Source organism: Pundamilia nyererei, unplaced genomic scaffold (genome assembly GCF_000239375.1).
Source record: "Pundamilia nyererei isolate P.nyererei 1_Seehausen unplaced genomic scaffold, PunNye1.0 scaffold00243, whole genome shotgun sequence".
NCBI classification, from domain to species: Eukaryota; Metazoa; Chordata; class Actinopteri; order Cichliformes; family Cichlidae; genus Pundamilia; species Pundamilia nyererei.
Window position 1 is genome coordinate 787870 of NW_005187644.1, and position 24004 is coordinate 811873.

The window sequence follows — 24004 nt, forward strand, 5'->3', positions numbered from 1 at the left end:
ATTGTATTACAACGACATGCCCCAATTTAATTTTACTTATCACACAAGGTGCAAATCCTTCCGGTTGTAATATTGTGCTATTTCTAACGTGACCTTTGCCTTAATGTGATGGCATATAGTAAAATTATATGAACGCGGTGCTTTGTCCCATCTGTACTCGAATGTTCTTTTCCCCCCTATTTTTTATAGTAAAAGTGACCAGGATGATGTGAAATCTACCTATGAGACTGCATGAGCTTAACAGAAGAAACGTTTACCTTTACTGCATTCTCAGTTGACGCAGGACTCCAAGCGGCTTAAACTTTAGAGTATCGCGAGAATTGATCAGCTGTTATGTCTGCGTGTTTTTTTTCCTCTCTCTTTTTTTAAGACTGGTACTGGTCTGTCAAACACGTGGGGAGGAGAGTGTGACTTTCCACTAGTGTACGTTTCAAAAAGCTCACGTTGTTAGTGTTGCTATCATCGTTGCGGTACCGAGGACCCAAAAACATTGTAAGTAAAATAATTAGTCCGTGAAGGAAGTGGCACACTGAAAGAGACTGCTAGCTTTTAGTTTTCTATTTAATGCGTACATGGTTGCATGATTCAGTTTCATTGACATTTATGTGAGTATATTTCAGGGGGGAAAAACATTCACTGGCATTTCTACTGTTCTCTGTGGGTCGTCAAATGTTTATTGTGTCGCCATGTGATCCCATGTCATTGAAAAACTAGCCTACAAAGCAACTCCTCCTAACTTGCCATTCAGAACAGCACATGTAGCTTCTGTTGTAGAAGTTAAATTTCCGCACTTGCTTCGTTTTGTTGAGCGTGCACGTGCCAACGTAGGAGCATTGCTTCTCGGATAATAATAAATGCATTTTGGCCCACAGTTGGCAGTCATTGTCGCCAGGCCGGCTAGCAGGCTAGCATGAAGGTCTAAGGCCCATGCGGGGCATTGACAGTCTTTGGCTTCAAATGTCCTTTACCCCTGCATCGATTACAGATTCCCCCTCGTTGGTGCAGTTGGGTATAGTTAACGACTATGTATCACACAGCTTTATGTTGTGGCCCAGTACGTCTGTAATTCGGGGATATGAAACTCTGAAGTGGCTTTAATAATGTAGCCACCTACCAACATAGTCTAAAAATAATACAGTGGAGGGAACGTGCCATTAGCTTATATTTTTTCATGTTTAGCTAGCGTTAATTTTCATAAACATCAAAGCCACTGTGGTTGCTAGGTAGCTAACTTCATGCTTTGTATCCTGCACTGCGGCCTCCTTAAACAGCCATGCTGTATTTCGTGTTTGCATTAGGTCACAGCCATCTCTGCTACACGGTTTCATCCCAGACGGTGCCAAACTCCCCTATATGCATTTGTTATATGGGATTTGACATCTTACTGGCTGCAGGTTGTTCAGTTTAGTACGGGGCACAACTTCGCTGTTGGATATTTTGTAGAATCTGAAAAATTCGGCATTAAAAAGGACCTGTCAGCGTATCGTAAGCTAAAGTTGTTATAAATTGCTGCCTGCCTATGAGAGTCTAAGCATATATTTTTGCGCTTCTTTCGAAGGTTGTTTAGGTTTTAGTTGGCTAATGCAAAGAACTGAGAGGGATAACCTTATAAAGACAAAATGAATCGCTTGAGTCACAAGTGAAAGTGGTATTTTGGTATCACAACGAATTAAATTTTCCTTACCATATAGTCATGTAACGTTAAACTTCGAGAATTATATATGAAGGTTCACATTGTGGCCTTTGTACTTCCTAGCTAGCTAATTGTGTTAGCCGGTGTTTGACGATGGCGTGAATGACCACACGCCACGCTTTTGTTTTGTTTTTATTATTATTGTTATTATTTTTTGTGGGACAGAAAGCATCACCACTATCATTATTGGGAACTACACAATGTCCCGCAGTTGTAGTATTAAGACATAGCTAGCTGAACGCTTTTAGCATTTATTGAGTCGTTGCTGAAAGACAGCTGGGGTGTTGAGGCGCACCTTCTGTACATCACTGGGGCTTTGGTCACATGTAAACTGGACTCGTATGTGTCTGTAGCAACGATCAACGCCACCTAAGTTTAAAGTTGTTGGTAGCAGCATGGCTCCTGTATGGTCTTGACTTTTGGCCACAGGGCATGCAAGACTTGACAGCCTACTGTATTAATATCCAGATCTGTCTGTAATTCGCTTTGTAACTCACGTTTGTTTACATAAAAGAATTTGGTTTTCATTTATGTAAAAACTGTCATGTTCATTGTTAATTTTTCTTAGTGATGACAGGGAGTCCCAAGGTTCATTTAACACGCATGATGATGATTAAAGGGATATTGGAAAATGTATGACATGAAGAATAAAGTTTAAACGCAAACAGGTGGGAATTAAGTGACACTGAACTTGTTGGCATGAAGGTCTTTTGAGGCTACATAATAATTTTACACCAGTCTGTCTGTGCTGGCATGATTTAAGGGTTATAACATGTAAAATAATTTTATCATTCCTGTTTGAACAGCCAAGGTCACAGTAAGAAACGATTTTACAGTTTATAGACAGTCTTGACTATAAGGCCAGGAAAGGAACCAACAAAGACTTGTCTGACTTGTAAGGACAGCTCTTCATTTGACAGCTTGTTGCTTCCATTGTGACCTTTATATGGTGAGTGTGTTGCCCTTGGATTTAACAGCAACACATACAAGCTACACATAAAGCCTGGGAGCTTCATGTGTAGCATCTCTGCTGGTCCTTTCTGGACAGATCTTGAATGTTACTCCTGGGACCTGCTGGAACCGCTCGCCCAGTTTGGGAGTCACTGCTGTAAGTGCTCTGAATGCCACTGGGACCACTGTTGCCTTTATCCTTCGTTTATTCTCTAGCTCCCCTCTGAGCCCTTGGCATTTCTCAAGCTTTACGTATTTCTTTTTCTTGATTTTTGCTTTCATTTGGTATAGCTACATGTACTACTATGGCTTTATTACTCTGCTTGTCCACTAGTAATATATCTGGTTGGTTAGCCATCGCCAGTTTGTCTGTGTGTATCTAGAAATCCCACAGGATTTTAGCTTGGTCATTTTCAACCACCCTGAGGGGCATATTCCATTTTGATCTTGGGACTTCCAGGCCACACTCTGCACACATGTTCCTGTATACTGTGCCAGCCACCTTGTTACTGGGTTTCATGCAAGTTCCATGCATGTATCCAGGTAGCAGAGGTGGCTAACGTTTGCTCCATTCCATTGTCTATATCCATAGGCAGTCTTGGTAATGATTTGAGTGATTTGCACTTTTAACCCGAAATTTAATAAAATACCTTGTATAAGTAGGTAGGTGATGCTGAGGATTGCCACTTTATCAGCATTAGCTTTCTGGCCAAGCTGTGAATGCCATTAAGTTCTTTTTAAAAGGACAGAGTTAGTCAAAAACCCTGCATCCAAAACAAAGCTATCAACACTCGGAGCATTATCCCTTTCAGTTACATTGAACAAGGTATGAGAGTTCTGACTGAAATCTTTGCAGAAAGGGACACCTCGAAAACATGAAGTTTCCAAATATGTTACTTTGGACCTTTGACTGCTTCTTCAAGGTCAAATAAGGTCAAATTTTCATTATGTCAACCTTTCATAAAATGCTTCATCTTTAAAACTATGCTTAAAATTCTACTTCTGTGTTTGTATTGGCAAGATTTAGAAAATTATACTGGTAAATAGTGATTCTAAATATCACATAGTTTTGATCCAACATGTTTGACTTCTGATCTCATTTTTATATTTCACATCTGCCTTTTCTCTTTTCTTTTCTTTTTTTTAAAGATTGACCCCAAAAATGCATTGTATTCAGGGGTGGAAATTAACACCCACCACTGGGCAAATGCAGGTAAATTTATGAAGTGGCTTGTAAATTTGAGCAATAGACAAGCCACCATGGCAGGTTTAAATTTAAACAGAAAAAATGATGTTCAATTTGCACTCCTGACCTGTCTGGGGCAGCAATGCGCTTGGGTTGCTGCTAGTTTTTATTACCACTTTGAACCGGCAGCACATTTAAAAACCTTTGCCCATGCAGCAGTATATTAATGACTAACATCATATTGTGGTTGGATTCTCAGTTGTTCATCTGACTAAAGTTTGACCCGTTTACTGCATCCTGCCATGCGATTGCATTTGTCCCTAACCATTGGGAATGGTCATGTTAACTTTTATGGAGTGAAAAAAGTTAGCAGTCATCCTCCAGCTTCACTGTGTTTATATTATGTTAACCATAGCTGCGTACCTAGCAACCACGTAGCACATCTTTGTATGCTAGGTAGTTGACTTCAGTAACACTACAAACCTCACTACCGTTTAGTTTTTCAACATAAATGACAGAAATAATAGTTTAATTTTTCAGAAATCCCTCAGTCAGAACATGGTATATAATCTTTAGATCATAGGTGTCAAACTCTGGCCCGCGGGGCCAATTTTGGCCTGCAGCCTAATGACATTTGGCCCGCGAAGCCATACCAAATTATTATTAGAGCTGGCCTACTGGTATTATACAGCTAATATATATATTGTTTAGTATTAAGCTTTGCTTGTTCCATATTCAGTTTTTCAGCAAAACTTGTTTGAGTCCATAAGAAGAGATTCATTCTTAAATCTGGAGGAAGGTTTTGTTTTTTTTTTTTTTTCTTTCTTCAATAAACATCAATGTTAGCCCACGACCTTGTTCCAGTTTTGAATTTTGGCCCACTGTGTATTTGAGTTTGACACCCCTGCTTTAGATAGAAACTAGCGAGCTAACTTAGTGCTAACTTCAGACTCCATTAAACTTCATAAATTAAACTTAATTTTTACACCTGCTAGAGGAGCCACACTGATCATTTTATTAAAGATGAAGGAATTGAGACAGTTTGTATCTCTGTGATGCTACAGTGTTTGTTTGACTTTGTGACCAGAAGTGGAGTTTGACGTTATTAGCAGTTTCCGGGTCCAAACTTCAAGACCCAATGAAAAACCAGTTGATCCGAGTCAAGTTGTGGCGAGTTTACAAATCAATATCTATTATTGGGGATGGGAATCGAGAACTGGTTCTCAGTAGTCCAGTTCCATAGACTTGTTAGTCTGTTTTCCTGTCGATCCCGTTTATTGGTTCCATTTTTACTTGCACTACAATCAGCTGACTCACGTTTGCCTGTCAGAGTAGGAAAACGGTGATCTCCATTTCTACCTTTTCATCTTTCTACAGTAGAATCACTGCAATGATTGCTTTAAAGTGGTTTTGTGCTGGTTTTTAACTTTGCTTTGTGCTGTCGGCTTCATTTTCATACTTAAATGTTAGAGAAGGGTCATAAATGTGTGTTCATAACAGGGATTTGTGCTGGTGTAATTAGCCTAGCCTAGGTTTATACTGTTAACTGGTGCAATTTATTTGCAGGAATGTAATGTTGTTGATATGCTGCTTAGCAATGGTGGTCACTGTCAAAGCAAAGAAGATGAGATCCCAGTTAAGGAATCAATGAGTGATATAGATGAGAGAATCAGAATCTACCAGAATAAACTAAATCCTTAGCAATTCTCACCCCTTCCTATTATCCATTACCTACTCCTTCAAAATTTCTGTGTAATCAAAGTCATGTTACCTGGATTTTATTCTGTTATGTTTTTTTAAATTATATTATTGCACACAAAATGTCTAAGAAGAAGAAAAAATGTATTAAACTAAAACAAAATACAATACTATTCCCTAAAAGTAAATGACACCCAGGTGGACGTTTCCACTCTTGGAGTGCTGCTTGAGGGTAAAACTGCTTCTGTGTCTGGACAGTAACTGACAGAAGTTTGAAGATATTTAACAAGCCAATGTGCATAATAATGAATCTGGTACTTTGAAAAACAAGCCTGGGCAGGGTTGGGAGTTTTGTTTTTTGTTTTTTTAAGTATTCCAAGTAGAAATGGTTTCTTCCAAATTGTTTTATAAAGCATGCCCTCTGGGCCTGGTCTTTGCCGTTTTGTAAAGATTTAAATGAAACATCAGTAATGGGACAATAGAATTCCTCATTCACATTTAGCAGTTGCAGTTTAGCACAGCATTTTAAAAAGACAAACAAACAAACACAAAAAGCAAGAATTCCACTTGCACTGGAGGTTCACTTGAGGAATAATGGGCAGGGAAAAGGAACCAGATCAACCTTATTTACAAATTGAGATTGAGTGGCAGGTCCATGATGGAATGCAAGCATAAAGCCAAATCTTGTTAATGTGATCATTTGAGAACAAGATGACATAGATTTTGAAATTCATATTATCTGCTAGGAGGCTGCTCCAGTCTTTCTCTCATCTACAGCACAGACCATTAAAAATAGAACAAAATGCAATATTGTTGCAAACATGACAAGACCTCTGTCCATTTGTCACATGAGGACTGAAGCAATCCTGGCTGCTGTGGAGCCAGAGGCAGGGTATAACTGAGACGGGTAGTTTGTCACAAGAGCGAAATACTGGCAGAAAATGAGTACTCTTGTAAACCTGTGAGTTTAATATGTTTTATAGCTCAACACTTGTCTTCTTTTCTAATGTGACAATTTATCACATCTGAGCTCTGAATAGGAAGGTGAGTCTAATCTGTTTCTCAGTAGTTCAATTCCTTGGAATTGTTAGTCAACGCTAATCGGCTCCACTTGCACTATACTCCACAGATTTCAGTTTATACCACAGGAGGAAAATAATGATGTCATCTACAAGGAGCAGAAAGCTAAACTCACCTGCAAATGCCACTTACATCCACTGCTTAGTTACATAATGCAATGATTGACTGCGTAGTTTGCAAACATCCAAAGCTGTCGAATGAAACCGTAACAGCTGTGCAGGATAACAGAACAGCTGCAGTTATCCAGAGCTTGTTAAAACTATACTTCCTAAAGCTTATGCTGTCACTCTGAAGGGCTTGGTTTGGGTTTTTGTTTTTAAGCATGGCATCATTTGCATCTCTCTTTAGACCTCATAGCCATTTATTCATAGCTATAAAGTGTGGCTGTAGTACCAATAAAACTACTATAATACACATGCTATACCTCCCCTGACAAAGACCTTGTACCCTTTTCTTCTCTTGGAACATCCAAGAGGTTATTTAGATGAATAGAAGTTGAACATCAAACAGGAATGTAATTGGTGAATCAAAATACATTTCAAGGTTGACATCAAATTTACCACTTGTGTTCAAGCAACTCTCTTAATGTCAGGAATTCTAGAATTTAATTTCTGACTAGAATTCATTTCTAAATCAGCCTGTAGTCAATAAGCATGGTTTTCACACATCCGTAAGAAGTTGCATTTAGCTTGAAATGTTCCTCATACAAATGTTTGTGTGCTGTTGTGGCTTTCAGGTGTAGCTGCTAGTGTCTTGAGGAAATGCCACTGAGGTTTCGCTCTGTTGTACCCTATACACTGCCCGGAGTACTCGCACTGATTGGATGGTGGTGGTACATCTCACGAAAGAGAGAGCGGCTCATCAACCATGACAGGACTGAGGGAACTCCAACCACTACGGACCTTAAAACATCTTCAGCAGATGGTAGCAATGGTTTGGTGGAGAAAGACACTGTATCCCCCACAAATGACACAGACAGCCCCATTCACAGACCTCCAAATGCCAGTAACCAGAGAACACAACATGAAAACATTTCACAGATCCATTTCCAGCACACTGAAGCATCACCGTCACTGGCACAAAGTTCTGAAAAGTTTTCATGTAATTCTGAGAGAATGAAACAAGGAGTCCATAGGCCTCCACAGTCAGCACTGCCATCACTTGATAAAGATGACAGCTTGCAGGTATCATCAAAAGACCGTAAAGACCCAGAGAGGAGCTTGTCACTTGCCTTGGGAACAGAGCTCAACCTAGTGAAAGATCCAGTATCTGATCTAGAAAGAGCCACATTTTCCTATCAGTCTACCAAAGTCACCAGCTCCTTTCCCACAACATCGCTGCTTTCTGGTGCAGAGAGACCAGACCCGGAGGGGGAAGTTGCAAAGAACCACAGCACTAATAATACACAAGATGAAATGATTGGTTGGGATGAGCATGCATCCAATGTAGAGAGGGTGGACCCATCAGAAGCAGACTCTCTGGATACACCTCCACCAGTGCCGGATTTTCACCAACACATTCTGTCCAGCACACCAACTGACCCAGTCCTGCCCTCTACATCCCTAAGTATTGTCCAGAACACAACAGCAGTAACACCAGAGGACATATTGGTACACGGTAGCCCTGGAGAGGAGCATGATCTTGAGGATCTTGCTGCTCGACTTATAACTAAGGTCATCTCAGCTGCCACCCAGGAAGTCCTTAGTGTCACAAGTTGCCAGGTTGTGGACAAAAGTCTGCCTAACTGCAGTAGTGGTGGACTATACCCAGAGCTCGAGCCAATCATAGCAACACAGAAACACCATCATCTCTCGACAAGCCCTTCTCAGGTAGGCTGTGATTGTAGAGAGGCAACAGAAAAAGAAGCGCAAGCAGTGCCTAATGGCTGCTCCTCATCTCCAGTATGGAAATCTGTTGATGTCAGTCACATAAATCATCAGAAAAATGCTGTTCACAGCAGCCACTGGTCAACACAGCTGCCCCAAGAAGCACAAACCTCACCTGTGTTGAACAGTAAACTAAAAGGTGACGAGGCTGCTCCGCTGGCCGAGGACTCGGCCTGCAGCACCTGCCACTCTGAGGATGGCATTAGCAGCGAGGATCTTCAAAGCAGCTTGTTTGACAACCAAAGTGATGTGATCCAGCTTACAGACCTCTCTGCAGGAGAAGCGGCACAGGGCCAGGTGCAGGCTGAGAGTTTGACAGAGGGCTTAGTTTTGTCTGCAACTGAAGAAGACTCTTTGGATGCAGCGTGTGAGATAAAGGGGCTAAATGCAGTAGGTGTAAGGAATGGAGCTCATGGGACATGTGAAGTAGAGACGGATCAATCTGGAGGTGAGATTCTCTCTCACTGACTTTTATATGTTTCTCATGATAGCTAATTTTTATTTTTTATTTGAAGAATGATAACAGTGAGTTAAGAAATGTGGTGTACATCAGCAGATGCAGTATTAGTAGTAATTTGTTACACAAACTCATAACTCGGAACATATAGAGGCTCATTTGGCCTTTTTTTTTTTTTGCAGTGTATTCCCGGTTATCGAGCAGTGGGTCAAAAAGTGCCCAAGAATGTGATGCCTGTTAACAAACATGTAAATTAGGACAGTGACAAGATCAAAACTGATGATGCCGGGAATCTGAAAATTCAGATGCTGTCATGCTGAGATTGATTGTTTCCATTGCCAGGTTCTGATGTAAACAGTATGGACTCTGTGGATAGCGGATGCACTATGGGTGCCCTAGAGAGTAAGGGCAACCATGCTGCCTCAAGCACTGGGCTGATCATCTGGGAGATTGAGGTACCAAAGGTGAGTAAAGACAATTCATGTGAAATACAAAACCATATATTTTTGTCCATGATTTCAACGCTGTACACCTCACACTACTCAATTAAAATGTTAATGTATTGTATGCAGGAATGCTATCATGATTCTACAACTAGGCAAATTTACTTTTCATAATTGTAATGCATTCATAAGAAAGCAACTTAAATATGACCCTGATTAGTGGATTTTGCAAGACATGCTTGTTTGGTTAATTGGGCACATGTGAGGTAGATGACTTTTTATTGCATATAGATTAAAATCCTGTCTGAATGAGTGGCCTGTAAGATGAGTAAATGCCTGTCCATATTGGCGATTCTTCTCATCAGCATCAGGAATATTTTGAAATATTTTATTAAAAAATATAAATAGAAAGAAATAAAAATACTTTTGTTTTGAAGTAGAAGTATAGCAAGCTTTTGACATAACTGTGTGACACTTGGAGTTGGTGGTTCGCTCCTGTATTGAAGATGTAATGAAAGAATAGCTGTAAAAATCAGGGTCACTGGACGAGCACCAAATTTGGCCAATGCCTATCTACTTTGAGGTACTGTAATTTTATTAAGGTAAACTTTTACATGGCTTCATTGGGTATAGTAAAATTACTGTACAAAAAAATTGCTTATTATGGAATTACCAGTAACTGAAACAAATCTTCCCAACAACTGGCAGCCAACTGGGTTGAATAGAATGTTGGACCACTCAGGACCGTAAGTAAAGGGGAAAAAACTTTTTTTATTGGTTACAATCACATTAGAATTCTGAATATCCTCTGACATTAACATTAGCAAACAAATTGGGCTTTGTGACATGCGTTTTCAAAGCTGAGCAGTTGTCTATATTGCGTATTTAAAATATTTTGTCATAACTTGGTAGGCAGCATGCTAGTGGGTTTGATTAAATGTTCATTTAAACGGTTTAAAGGAACTGTCCTGTTTACTCAGCATTGTCTGTTCTACCTGTCCTGTTGTACCAGCATCTTGTAGGGAGGCTTATTGGAAAGCAAGGTCGATATGTGAGTTTCCTAAAGCAGAACTCTGGAGCAAAGATCTACATTTCTACCTTGCCTTATACACAGGAGTTCCAGATTTGTCACATAGAAGGTGAGTACTGAGGGGTTTGTCCCCACATCTTTCCATCTTCTTCAGAGATTTGTGAACAAATGTGATTTTGACCATAGGAGAAAAGCGCAAGCATTTTAAACTCCTGTTTCTTACTTGTTCGTTTGGACTAGTGGTAAAATTTGACCTTGCTTGATCTTTTTCTAGGGACACAGCAGCAGGTCGACAAAGCCCTGTCGTTGATTGGGAAGAAATTTAAAGACCTGGACCTCAACAATCTATATGCTGCACCACCACCTCCACTTACATTACCATCTCTTCCCATGACTTCATGGGTGAGGAAAAATACTTGTGTTAATGATACTTTTTTTTTTTACCCCTCCACTGTAAGGCGGATGGAATATTGTCACTCCGTCGAGCAAGCATGTGGAAAAGACACCCAAGTTTGTGAATGCGATAACGAGGCGATGTAGGAGCTTCAAACTGATACCATAGGTGTATCTACTAAAAGTCTTGTATAATTTTGAATCTGTCACCCTGACCTCAAGGCCTAAGGTCAAACTCTGAAACTCTTGTGAATGTGAAACTTCGAACAAGGCAACATAGGATTTTGACACTGATACCGTAGGCATGTCTACCAGGAAGCTGAGGGGTAGCACTGGCGGCTGCCAGTATTTTTACTATGATTATTGTAAGTTAAAGAGAGATATTTTATATTCTCCTTTTGCATTATCATTTACAGAAAATGAATACATTTGTACAACATTGAAACTGCTTTCCCATTTTACACACAGCTCAGTCTTTAGACTTGAGAAATTGAGTCATGAAGACGTGTATGAATGCATCAGTTCATAAATGTTAGTTAGCAGGGACATGTTCCATCTTTTCCATCATTTGTTTTAATAGTTCTGTGGGTTCTTTCATTTTGCCTAAGAAAAAATGTTTACAAATTTAGTCCTGGGTTTTCCATTAACATTACCTCACCTGCTTATAGTGCTGATTTATACCCTGTCTGTCCCTCTGTTATAAATATGTTGGTGTAACTGTACAGTTCTTCAAAAACTGTTTATGGAAGACGACCACAGTGATTGTCTGTTTGAGTAATAATGGACTATGACAGAGCTTCCCAAAGTCTGGGGCCCGCCCCCTAGGGAAGGGCGCAGAGCCATTGCAGGGGGTGCGCGGTATGAAAAGGCAAAAAACAAACACAAAAAAACACTCTTGGACACTGCTAGCGCGGGGCGCCCACAGAAAGCAAAGCAGGAGCTGAAGCATCGCTGAATATGTTTCCAAACCAACTTCATTCTAAGCCAAAGACTAGAAAATATGGTGAAGCATATCTTCCCTTTGGTTTCACCTGCACAGTGCCGAGGTAGGTCTCCCCTTCAGAATTGGTTTTCCCTTCGTTGGGAGCAGCGCTGGGCTCTCCAAATCACGGCCAAACAGTATCCCACATTCTTGATTTTTAGTTCACAAACACTTGTTATAATAACTAACTACTCCTGACATTTTGGAGATGTTTGCTCTTTATACAGTAAAGTTACAGCGGGATAAAAATAATATCAGGCTGATCCTGCCACGATTTGTTCCCCCGGTTCAAATCACAGACAAACAGTATCCCACAGCTGTTTATGTTTTTGAACCCATTTTGCACAGAGATATTTTTTGAAAAATGCATTGACAGCAATGTTGAATATTATTACGTAAAATAATCACACGGTGACGCCTCTGCCTTTGTAAATGGAGGGACAGTAACTGTGTATGTGTGTATGTAAGCGTGTAAAACAGCAGATATTCAGATTAACAGTATTTTGTCTCTATCTGCCATTCTGCAATTCATCTCATGTAAACAATAACGTGGCCACGGCGTGACGTGAAAAAAGGCACATACCTTTGACATTGCGTGACGAACTCTGTATTCCTCGTCCACATGTGTGGACGAAACAGCTGTGTTTTCAAAAATACCCGTGTAGGTGTGGATGTAGTATAAAAGAGTTAGTGGTTTATTTTATTACTACTTGTAAAAACCGCAATGGAGCAAAATATGGGTGTGTGTGGTTGGAGGATGTGTTTGTGCGTGCGCAGGGGGGGCCTAGCAAAAAAAAAAAGTTTGGGAACCTGTGTGTGTGTGTGTGTGTGTGTGTGTGTGTGTGTGTGTGTTCGTTCTTTGGTCACTATTAAGGATTCAGGTGAATTGGTATTATTTAGAAAGCATAGTAGATGAAGAAACGGTATGGAAGCAAACCTCGGTGTGAAGCTCTGCATCATGCTGTTCTTTTCATTTAACACAAAGTGACATGAAGAAATATTTTGTTAATTTTAACTTAAGTATAAACCAGTTATGAACATTAATAAGAATATTTTGATTCAGATGTATTACAAGGACTAGAAACATCATACTTATTCTTCATCATACATTTTTAGCGTTAAAGTAGTAAAGCTAAAGTGTTTTAAGTCCTTAAAGTGATGAATTATTTGGGTATGCTGATATAAAGTATAAATGAGACTGCATTAATTTATTTTAAGGTTTGAGAGAGTTGTTTGTAGTTTTATGCATGACCAACATTTGTTTGATATTTGTCTTCTCAGCTTCTCCTTCCAAGTGGAGTCACAGTTGAAGTGATAGTGGTGAACATCGTGTCAGCTGGTCACGTCTTTGTCCAGCAACACACCCACCCCACGTACCATGCCTTGCGAAGCCTTGACCAGCAGATGTTCCTTTGCTACTCACAGCCAGGCACCCCTGCCTTGCCCTCACCTGCTGAAAGTAAGCTTGGTTGTACTGTGGATACTGCTAAATGTGTAAAGTTTTAGTAAACATGTGCAACTATAGGTTGTTTTAATGAAACTTTGACATTTAATTTAAAATAATCTTCACTGCATTGGTGAAGCTGTAGTTCACTTAGCTCAGCTTTCTAGTTAAGCAAGTTTTGTTTAGTTTTTTTTAAATTGCAAATACATTTTTAGTAAACTAACAAGGTCCCTGTGCTTTTGTTTATTCTTTTTCTACATGAAAGTAACCCAGTTTGATACATGGCTGAAATAAGCTAATTGTAACATGCAGTGATTTGTTGGTTTTTTTTTTTTCCCAGAACTTCTTAACAACAAGCTAATTTAGTAAAGGTCATTCAGCTACTTTTAGCTTTTATTCTGTTTTTGTTTTTGTCTCTTTTCTGTTATCCAGTTGGTGTGATCTGTGCAGCTCCTGCAGTTGAAGGAGCCTGGTGGAGAGCTCAGGTCATCACCTTCTACAAAGAATCGAATGAAGTGGAGATCAGATACGTTGACTATGGAGGCTATGACAGAGTTAAGATTGACTCACTACGGCAAATAAGGTTATTATAAGAGATCTCACCGTATTAAAACTTGTATTCTAAGATGGCGTCATTTAGAGTGTTTGCTTTATAAAACATGCCTCACTAACACAAGCACTTTTTTTCCTGTGCTTAAGTGCTTTCTATCTAACATTCATGCTCCTCAAGAGCAACTTGGTAGATATTACGCATGCAGACTGGAACAGCCAGTAGATTACCTCCCATCCCCAAACAAAGCATTTGCTGATCAGACAGTTTAGTTGTTGTGTGATTCTGGTATTTGTAATACCTTTTTATTTGATTCAGAATTAAGAAGTGTTAATGCCAAAGTCAGCGAGAAACTAACTAATCTCCTGCAAGGTAAAGTTGCTGCAGAAAGTTATCCCAACATGCAGACTAGAGAAGCTGGGAATCAAAATGCCAATGTTCTGATTAGTAGATGACCCACTCTCCCACATCAAAACTTTTTGCTGTGGGGCACACTCAGTTCTTGAACTTTCTAATGCCCTAACCTGAAATTATGGAGTTTTTTTTGAAAGGTAAGGTTAGCCCATTTGGTATTAGTTGTATGTATATATCCACATTTATAATGGCAAATAAATAAAGGTGCACAAAAGATTATGGTTGTTGATGTTGTAGAGTTTATCCACCAGGGGGTATTCTACTTCTGTTGGCAACAGGTTCTAAGGCCTGAGTTAGACCTCTGTAGTAAAACCTATGAGTGAAGCTACATGAATGGACAACATTACTCAGTGCTGCATTATTTGCTAATTACCTTGTGGTTGTGTCCCAGTGTTTTATGTGTATTTATGGATTTTGGTCGTAGAGAAGCCCTGACTTCCTTCACCCTGACCTCCTCTTCTAGCTTGTATTGTCAGACACAGATGTTCCCAAGCCAGCTAAGGGATCTTATCTCTCCAGTGAGTATTGGGTCTGCCCCAGGAAATCCTTCCAGTAGAACATACCCAGAATACCCCACTTAGGAGGTATCCAGCAGGCATGCTAGTCAGATGCCTGAACCACCTCAACTGGCTCATTTCAGTGTCCTTTCAGCAGCTCTACTTTGTCCCTCTTGAATGAAAGAGTTCCTCACTCGATCTCCAAGGGAGAGCCCGGTCACTCGTTAAAGGAAATGTTCCCCTCTCCTTGCAAGTGTCAGCAAGACCCATAGATACTATCCCCTCCTTGGAGGATTCCAAGTAACTCATCCCTGGCCCGTATGGGGCACTTTTCCAGTCTTTGCCCTTTTCCGCCTGTGAGCCATGGTTTAGGGCTTGGAGGTGATATGAAGCCAACAGAACCACATTATGTGCAAAACATGAAGATGAAATCCTCCGGCCTTGAGAGCTTTTTGCCATTGAAACCCCGAGGGATGCAGTCAAATCCCATTTCCAGGTTAACAAAACTCATCTAGACTGGGTGGGCAAACGCCTATGCACCCTTGAATGTCGTTGAGAGGATACAGACCTGGTTTCAGTGCAGGGACACTGGACCCTAGTTTGTGTTGCATATGGGTTATCTGAATCACTTTGTCTGACCCTCCACTCAGGACTAATTTGCCATGGGGAAACGGTAACAGGGGGCAACTTGCCCCTGGCAGCATAGCTTCTGGGATCACTAGAACACAAACCCCTCCACCATGATAAAGTGGTGGTTCATGGAGCAGCTTATGGAGACATTAATTTATTATTTGTAATATTTGGGGGTGGCTACTAGGCCACCTGGTCAAGGTTGGTGGTCCAGTTTGCATGCCAAATAGTTTTGGGCAAGATACTAATCCCAAGTTGCTCTCTGATGCATCCATCAGAATATGAAAGCGTGTGAATGTTGGATAGAAAGCACTAAAAGCTTAGAAAGAAAAAAAGTGCTTGTGTGACTGGGTGAATGAGGCAAGTTGTGTAAAGTGCTTTTAGTGCTCAGAGTAGAAAATTGATATCAATGAACTATGAAAAACTGAAAGTAACCAGAAATGCATAATAAGCTTCTGGGGTATGGAGCAGATTGCCTCAATGCTGCTGACCAATGTGTAGTTAAGAAATGCACATCAGGTTGCATGATAGGTTGTGGTGTAGAATTTCAGAGCAGGTTGTGGTTACAATGTAGCTAAAGCATGGATTTCTTACTGAAGCAGAAATGCTCAGTAACACAACTGATATGACCAAAGTTGAGCAAAGCATAACTGAATAATACATGACGTGCGTGTGTGCGACAGAGTGAGAAAAATCTGCCAAACCAAATGTTTGTCTTCAGAATCAGTCAGTCTGTAGTTAGACTGTTTGCTGTGGTTGGATATACAAGGAGTTCCTACAGATTTCTCTAGCTGTTTGAGAAAAGGTCTGCTAGTGGGAAAAAATCTTTTTAGGCAAATTCAAGAAGATTATCAGCAGAATTTGTTTTGTGTGTTGTAGTTGACAAAATAAGTATATTGAGAATAATTCTATAAGTTAAACAGTCAGTGTAGCTAGTGTTAAAGGTCACGTTATCATTTAGCGCAGTCGAAAAAAATATATTTATTAAACTGCAAAGTGTATATACACTAGTCCAAGTCTGCTCATTGTTATTTTCCAGGTCTGACTTTGTGACACTACCATTTCAAGGTGCTGAAGTATTACTCGACAACATTGCACCACTACCAGGTACAGTTTGGAAAAGTCTTTGGGGAGATAGTGGTGTACCTACCTAATGTCAGTGGCAATTTGTTAAAACAAAGTATAAACTTTGCCTTATGAAACCTGCAGATACTCTTTTGCTGGAAGGATACCTGCTGTGTTGTTCTGAAATGTGTTTAAATTGTCTGTGATCAGGAGAGGATCGTTTTTCAGCTGAGGCCACATCAGAGCTGGAGGAAATGACCAGAGGAGTCTCATTGCTTGCGCAGGTGAGACCACCATTCTCAGTGACTTTTTGCAATGTAGAAAAGTTGGGCATTACTAAGTTGCGTGTTTGTTTTGGGGGTTTTTTTGTTTTGTTTTTTTGCTGAAGGTCTCCAGCTATGATAACAACACAGGCCTCCCGCTGGTCCACCTGTGGAACATGGTTGGAGATGAGGTATGACATAAGTCTTGGATCCTTGCCACTGTTTTCATGTTACCTCTGTACCTCTAATATCTTAATTAATGATTCTAATCCTATTCCTTTAAGACGCAAGTCACTGATCATTTTGTTTCTTCCCCTCTTTCCCCAGCATAGTCTGGGATAGTCAAACATGCACTGCTATGATGCCACTTTTTAAAAATGATTTGATTGATTTAAAGTTAAATTAAGTGTAAAGTTGTTGTTTTTTTATTTGTTTTTTTGTTTTTTAATTGGTGACAATGATGCTTATTTAATTGATGCCCAAAACCTCAGGCAGCAAGCACAAGTATCCTTTTTTTTTTTTTTTTTTTTCATGTATTTGATTTTTTTGAGTTGTTCCCAGCTAGAAAGACCCCAGAGAGTAAAGGCTGGGATCTCTTTAAACGACTGGTCTCAAACACACTTTCTTTAAATCATCCGATAATCCATCAGAACACTGACAACGTAGAAGAGAATAGAGAGAGAGAGAGAGAGAGATGATTACTGATATTACACAATATACACACATAAATGCATAAGGCATCCTGAATTGGTTTTAACTGTAGTGATTCACTGACTGTTGGTCTTCTTTTTGCAGGTTATATCTGTGAACCGTACACTGGCAGAGAGGGGCCTGGGTGTTTGGGTGGATGGATTTTGAACTTGCATGGTCTCTCAACTTCATCAAACAGTTCACTTGACCTAAAAAACTAAAAAACAAAAATTCCCTCCTCTCATGCTATTGCCCCTTCTCCTCCTTCCCCTCCTTTAAAAAGAAATGCATTGTTTGCAGGTATCATGGACATGATGAACAAGAACATAACGCTACTTTAATATGACAGCCTTCCATTTTTGTTCTTGCGTTAAAATAGGAGAAAGGAATTTGTCTTTTAAAAAAAAACAAAAAACCTTTTGCACACTGACAGTGGATCGAGTGAAAGGACAGGTACCTGCATCAGTCTAATGTAGTCATCTGTAGGTTAGTGCATTTCAAAGCTGCCTGGCTTGTTGCCTGGAGTGAAAGTGGGGGACACAAAGCTTACAGCACTGCAAAGTGTAGAGATGGTCAGACAGTGTTCCCTGTGGGAGCACTGAGCTAATCTACCCGGCCCTGCGGCCTCAGAGCTCGGACTTCTCTCTGGTCTCCTTTAGCAAGGACAGAGGAACTACCTTGTTGCTTTTTGCTTTGTTTTTCTCCATGAAGCTGATTTGCAATACCAAATAATGACCATAAATGACCTACCATACAAAATGTGGCTGAATGATTGCTCTACATGTTGGCAGGATTTTTTTTTTTGATTTTTGTTTTTGTTTGTTTGTTTGTTTGTTTGTTTGTGTGTGTGTGTGTGGGGGGGGTGTCCAGGTCCAGATTTTTCATCTGAGGAAGCAGATCGTTACTTTGGGGCAATGCAAGTTCCTCAACGCGAGATGTTCAGTTTGGCTGACAAAACTACAGATTGATTTTTGAGGTGCTGTTTAAAAAACAAATGAAATAAAAAAATCAGTCTATTTAGTCTCCCCCATTCCTGAAGGTTGATTATTTTATACACAAAAGGTGAAATGAACCATATGCAAGCTTGTGATTGAATGTACTGTATTTTCAAAACTAATTACCAAATGGTTAAAAATCAGACTTAACGACTAAATTCAGTTAGTGTCATGAGTTTCCATTTACGGTGGAGACTTTCTGCCTGTTGTGACACAGAGGGATTTCTTCTACACTTGGAAAACTTGGTTGGTTTGACAGAAGGCCATACTTCAGTACTTCTAGTCAGACATGTTGAGGGATATCTTCAGCTTCACTGAGCCATGATAAGCAGGCTCAACAACTGGCTTTGTTAACTAAATATACTCATGCGAACAAGTTGAGTTCTAATTTACAAATTACATGATCGCAGCTGTGAATGAAGTACCTAATGTGACAGACTGAAACTGACCTGATGTGTCAGAAGCTATGTTTGGAGGAATATATATATAAATATATATTTGACTTAAATCCAGAAGGTGTTATAACACAGAAGAACATGTTTATGTATTTAAAGTTGCCTGTACATGTAAAAACTCCTACACGTCTTTCATTTTGGTTGGCTTTAACCATTTAATATATATTAACTGACAGTCTTTTGGTTTTTGTATAACTGCCAAGATGTATTCTAGATTGTGGGGGTGTGTATGTGTGTACATATATATATATATATATATATATATAAAAATGGAAGACTGTACTGGAACAAAGAAAAGGGATGAAGTTTTAATTATTAAATATAAAATGAAACTTTAAGGCAACATTGGGTTTATTTACTGCCACTTATTCTTACACGATAGCCTTGATGTTCTGACCTGCACTAATAAAGTTCAGTATCATGAGTTGAGAGGAGGGGGGGGAAAAAACTGGACTTGGGCTCCAGAAAGATTTTGATCTGATCCTGAAGTAGCCATGTATTTATTAGCGGTTCACCATGATGGTGTGCTTCTGTTAATACTGGGCTAGTTTTTTATGGGGGGGGGACAAAACCTGTTGTCTTTAACAGTAAGAGCTTGGAGTCTTTAAAGGGAACTGATATTAGCCTACTGCATAAGAATTTATTTATTTAAGCTAGCTGACATGATGTAAGCCTGAGCATCTTTCATAAAGAGGCTTCAGAAGAGGAGCAACGCTTATTGTGGCAAGCTGGCTTGAATCACAAATAAGGATCAAATGTTCATATACTAAAACCAGACTTGCAGAGATGCTGAGCACAGGTCATAGCTCACCACTGAAGAGAACACAGGACAAAAATGTACTGCAGAGCGGATGGAAAGAAACTATAAAATGAACAGATTATTTCAACCCATTTAAAAACTGAAGATGTGGTTTTACTGATCAATGGAGCAAGACAACCATGCAAGAGCACTCTTCTGTCATTTGTCGAACTGGACAGCGAATCAGTCCAATCACATAAAACTGCTGGTTTTTGGTTCAGTCTGTATTTAAATGGTGACATGATGAATCTACAGATTTTATTTATCAAACAGTAACTTGTAATGGTAAGCTCAAATTGTCTGTTAGCAGTTCCTCAACCTCATTTTAACATGAAAATGTTATAGTGAGTTTGCAGGGCATGAATGAATCCTGGAATGGCCCAAGTTTAAATGATATGGACTGTGTGCACTTCATTTTTTTAAAAAAAAAATTTTCCTTTAACATGAATGAAATCACTGTTATTCTAGCAATAAGGCAGCTTTATTCTGACTGAAGAACAGATTAGGGAAGGGGTTACCTGTTGTTTAATTTTGCTAAGAACGTTGACTTGATACTTTTTGTCAAATTCTTGATTATAGTCAAACTCAATGCATCTCTCATATGGTTAATTCAGTGGTTTAGTGACTCAACCCGTTCAGATACCTTGTGGAAGAAAATGGGTTGGTTGTGTTCAAACCATAACATTGAGTTATATGAAATTAGGCATGCATACAGTGTGCTTAGCATCAGCCCTATTGGCTTTTGCATTTTTCCATCCATCCACGTTTTACATGATCTCTGCTCCTATGTGTGTATGTTGGGGTTTTTTGTTTTGTTTTGGGGTTTTTTCTTCAATTCATGCTGGTGTTTGTCCTCCTAACAACAATCCTTCACTACAGCCTCAGATTATGATGCTTTTGTTCATTTTCCTGTAGATAAGATGACTGTAATTTTCTATAACACTGAAGACAGAAAGATAAGGGAACATTATTTTTTCGTTTCTAAGATTTCTTCCATTTCATCCTGCCCCTGCCAGCTTTCAAATGTTTTCAAGCTGTGGGACTGACTATTAGGGTTTGTATCGCTAGTCAAGTCATCATTTGATTATTTAACTGGATGTTAAACTGTTATGCCGAAAATCAATTGACATGTACAGATCAGTTTTTGTTAGGATTATATTAAGTTTGATTTGATTGTACAGATCTGTTAGGAAAAAAAATAAAAGTTCTTGAAAGTGGTTTCAAATCGTCTGGAAGCGCCTCGTTTTCTGTTTTCTTGTAGTATAAATTGTTTATACTGCTTTGGCATCATCTCAGTGTAGTGGTTAACACACTGAGCATGAATCACATCTTTGTGATATTCTTCATCTGAGGTCTAAGATTATGTCAAGCCAGCTAAGAAAATTTGGCTTTGTTGAACTTAGTTTGTTGTATACTTGAATGGAACTGATACCATTGACTGATTCCCACGCTCACCTAAATAATTCTGGGACAATATAATTTAGTTTATACAGTCCCAATCAAAAGTTTAAGACTTGAAAAGACATCTGAAAAATGGCAAAAAAAAAAAGATCATACTTTGCATGGTTGGAGCTTAAGGATCCACGTAGAGCTTCAGCATGTAACAAGAATAAATGGGAGTGAGAAAACATTTCTTGAGCATGAAATGTATTGAAAACGTTTAAATTGAAACAGGCTGTTTTACAGCTGATCAAAAGTTTAGGACCATGTGCCTTTAAAAGGCCAAATCTATGCAAAAATGTGAATTCATTGTCCTTTTCTGTCATGTAGTCACACTGTCAGGATGTTGTGATGGCAAAGGCAAAAAAGCTTTCCCTTTTTGAACGTGGTCGGGTTGCTGAACTGCAATAGCAGGGTCTCTCGCAACGCACCATCGTTGCTGAGGTGGGACACAGTAAGACAGTCATTTGGATCTCCAAAAGTTGATTCTGTTCATCTGGACGTAGTGTTTTCAGTGGGAGAAATGTTTTGTCACTCATCCAAGTGAGTTCTTCAGTCATTGAAGACTGAAGAAGCTACATCCAGATGAACAGAATCCACTTTTTGGAGATTTACTTACCTGGATGATTGAGCATGCATCAAGAAAGTAATTTGGAATTTCTTAAATAATCCTGAGGGTTATGGAATAAAAAGGTCAAGCGGAAGACACCAAAATTTCACCAGCACTGAGATGGAGGATCCAGTTTGCTTTGCACGAAACATGAGACATGAAAGGTGGAAGAAAGTTTTATTCTCTGTTGAGGAAAATGTAACCTTGATGGTCCTGATGGTTTCCAAGGTTACTGGTATTACAAGCAAATCCCACCAAAGATGTTTTCTACACAACACAGTGGAGGGGGCACCATAATGGTCTGGGTTGCTTTTTCTTCAGTGGAACAGTGGAGCTTCAGGAAGTGCAGGGGCATCAAATGGCCGCTAGCTATGAAGAGAGCATCCCTCATGACTGAGGGCCCTCATCTGTGTGGTAACGACTGGGTTTTTCAACAGGACAACGCTATAGTACACAATGCCCGCAGGACAAGGGGCTTCTTCCAGGAGAATACCATCACTCTTTAGGCCCATCCTGCGTGTTCCCCTGATCTAAATCCAGTTGAGGACCTTTGGGGACGGATGGCAAGGAAAGTTTACAAAAATGGACAACAGTTCCAGACAGTAGATGCCTTTCTTGCAGCTGTCTTCGCCACCTGGAGAAATGTTCCCATTCACCTCATGGAAACGCTTGCATCAACCATAATTAATTTTAGATGTGATCAACAATAACAGTGGAGCTACTCATTACTGAGTTCATGTTTTGAACTCTGATTGCTGTTTTGGGGGGTTTATGGGTTTTTTTGGAGGTGTGGTCCTAAACTTTTGATCAGCTGTAAAACAGCCTGTTTCAGTTTAAGCGTTGTTTATGATAAATTGCATGCTTAATAAAATGTTTTTCTCACTCTCATTTCTTCTTGGACCTTGTTAAGATCCAACCATGCAAAATATGATTTTTTGCCATTTTTCAAGTGGTCTTAAACTTTTGATCAGGACTGTATCTATCTGACGCTGCCAGGTTGCACCTCAGACTCAAGGAGCTCAATGATGCCCTGGTCCACATGTTGCTAAATTTAAGTATCATTTCATGAGGATTTGGCTCAGGCATGCATACATACAAGCATGTGGGCTCCATACAAACTACTATGCAACATTTTAAGTTGTGGCAACGCTGGATCTTTTTTTTTTCTTTTACGTTTTTACTTCAATTTTCAAGGTGTCTTTGAATTCAGCCCTCTGTAGATTGATCACTTTAATTTCCTGACTTTTGTTCCTAACATTATCCAGTCCATATACAACATGATTTCTCCCACCCCTTTACGATCTGATGTGTTTTGTGAAATTATGTTTTGTGAAGTGATTGATAGCTTATAGCAACAGGAGTAACAGCTCAATGTGGTTGAAAGTTTGAATCTGAAACAAAAGGTTGTGAATAATCAGCTAAAATAGTTCGCTCGACGTTTTAAGAAATAGAGCTAAAACTATCGATAATAAAGGACGAAAGAGTTAAAAAAATATTTATGTTAGACACCAACATCTAGTTGAAACTGAATAAACCAGAGGATGGATATTTTGATCCCAAAGGGTGACTGCTGAATTCTTTTGACGTACAATTGTGAGCAAAATTAAGTCATACAGTCTGTTCCTCAAAATGTTAATACCCACAAGTCAGACAAGCAACAGCCAAATGTTAATTATTCAGTGAATAGTAGCTTTGAGTCTCTGGCCAATCTTGTTAAAAAAAAACAAAAACAAACCATCAGCTCGCTTGAAACTTGCAAAACAAATTCACGATGTTTATTGTTATTTTGCATACCAGTTCATGATGTGGTTTCAGGTAAGTTATGAACTCCAGTCTGGGAGACAGAAACTATGGTGTTTTGCTCTTCAAACACAAGATTGGTCGCATCTGGAAATCTTGATTTAAATTGACGCTTTTCCAGTCTTTCCACATTTATTTCTGTTCCATAAGCTACTTCAGCTCAAATTTATCTGTTTCGGTCTTGCAGTATCTCAAATACACATTTTTCATCATGTAAGACATCGAAAGACTTTATGATGAGACATTTTCAATCTACACCAGAGTTACACTCCACAAATAAGATAACTCTTTGTTGTCACTGCACAGTCATACTTAGTACAACGAAACTGGAAAACTGTCCCATGTCGGCACTAAGCACTACTAAACACAACATGGAAGAAACTGATGTTGGTGAAAATATGGGTTTTTTTTGTTGTTGGTTTTTTTGTAAATTACCTTCCCTGTTAACACTTAAAGTAATTGATATATTATTTCTTAAATGTTTTAACAAATAATATTGCACAGGTATGGGTATGTCTTTTAGTTTGAAGATCAGCGTATTTCATGGCTAACG

At 39.4% G+C, this 24004-nt stretch overlaps 1 protein-coding gene across 1 annotated transcript; it reads left to right on the forward strand.

Annotated features, from left to right (window-relative positions):
* Positions 1 to 300: 300 nt before the first annotated feature.
* On the forward strand, positions 301 to 20815 carry akap1b (A kinase (PRKA) anchor protein 1b). Its single transcript, XM_005749375.1, has 11 exons — positions 301 to 492; positions 7345 to 8942; positions 9294 to 9415; positions 10407 to 10533; positions 10699 to 10826; positions 13081 to 13258; positions 13676 to 13826; positions 16374 to 16441; positions 16610 to 16683; positions 16788 to 16853; positions 17458 to 20815. The coding sequence occupies exons 2-11, from the start codon at positions 7370 to 7372 to the stop codon at positions 17518 to 17520; spliced, it is 2550 nt and encodes an 849-aa protein (XP_005749432.1). The 5' UTR covers positions 301 to 492; positions 7345 to 7369; the 3' UTR covers positions 17521 to 20815.
* The last annotated feature ends 3189 nt before the right edge of the window (positions 20816 to 24004 follow it).

What these genes read in the sequence shown, in the direction of transcription:
- akap1b (XM_005749375.1), top strand. Translation starts at nt 7,370, where the DNA reads ATGCCACTGAGGTTTCGCTCTGTTGTACCCTATACACTGCCCGGAGTA. An exon ending in CAACATTGCACCACTACCAG is followed by an intron (nt 16,442 to 16,609) that starts GTACAGTTTGGA and finishes GTCTGTGATCAG; the next exon opens with GAGAGGATCGTTTTTCAGCT. An exon ending in GAGTCTCATTGCTTGCGCAG is followed by an intron (nt 16,684 to 16,787) that starts GTGAGACCACCA and finishes TTTTTGCTGAAG; the next exon opens with GTCTCCAGCTATGATAACAA.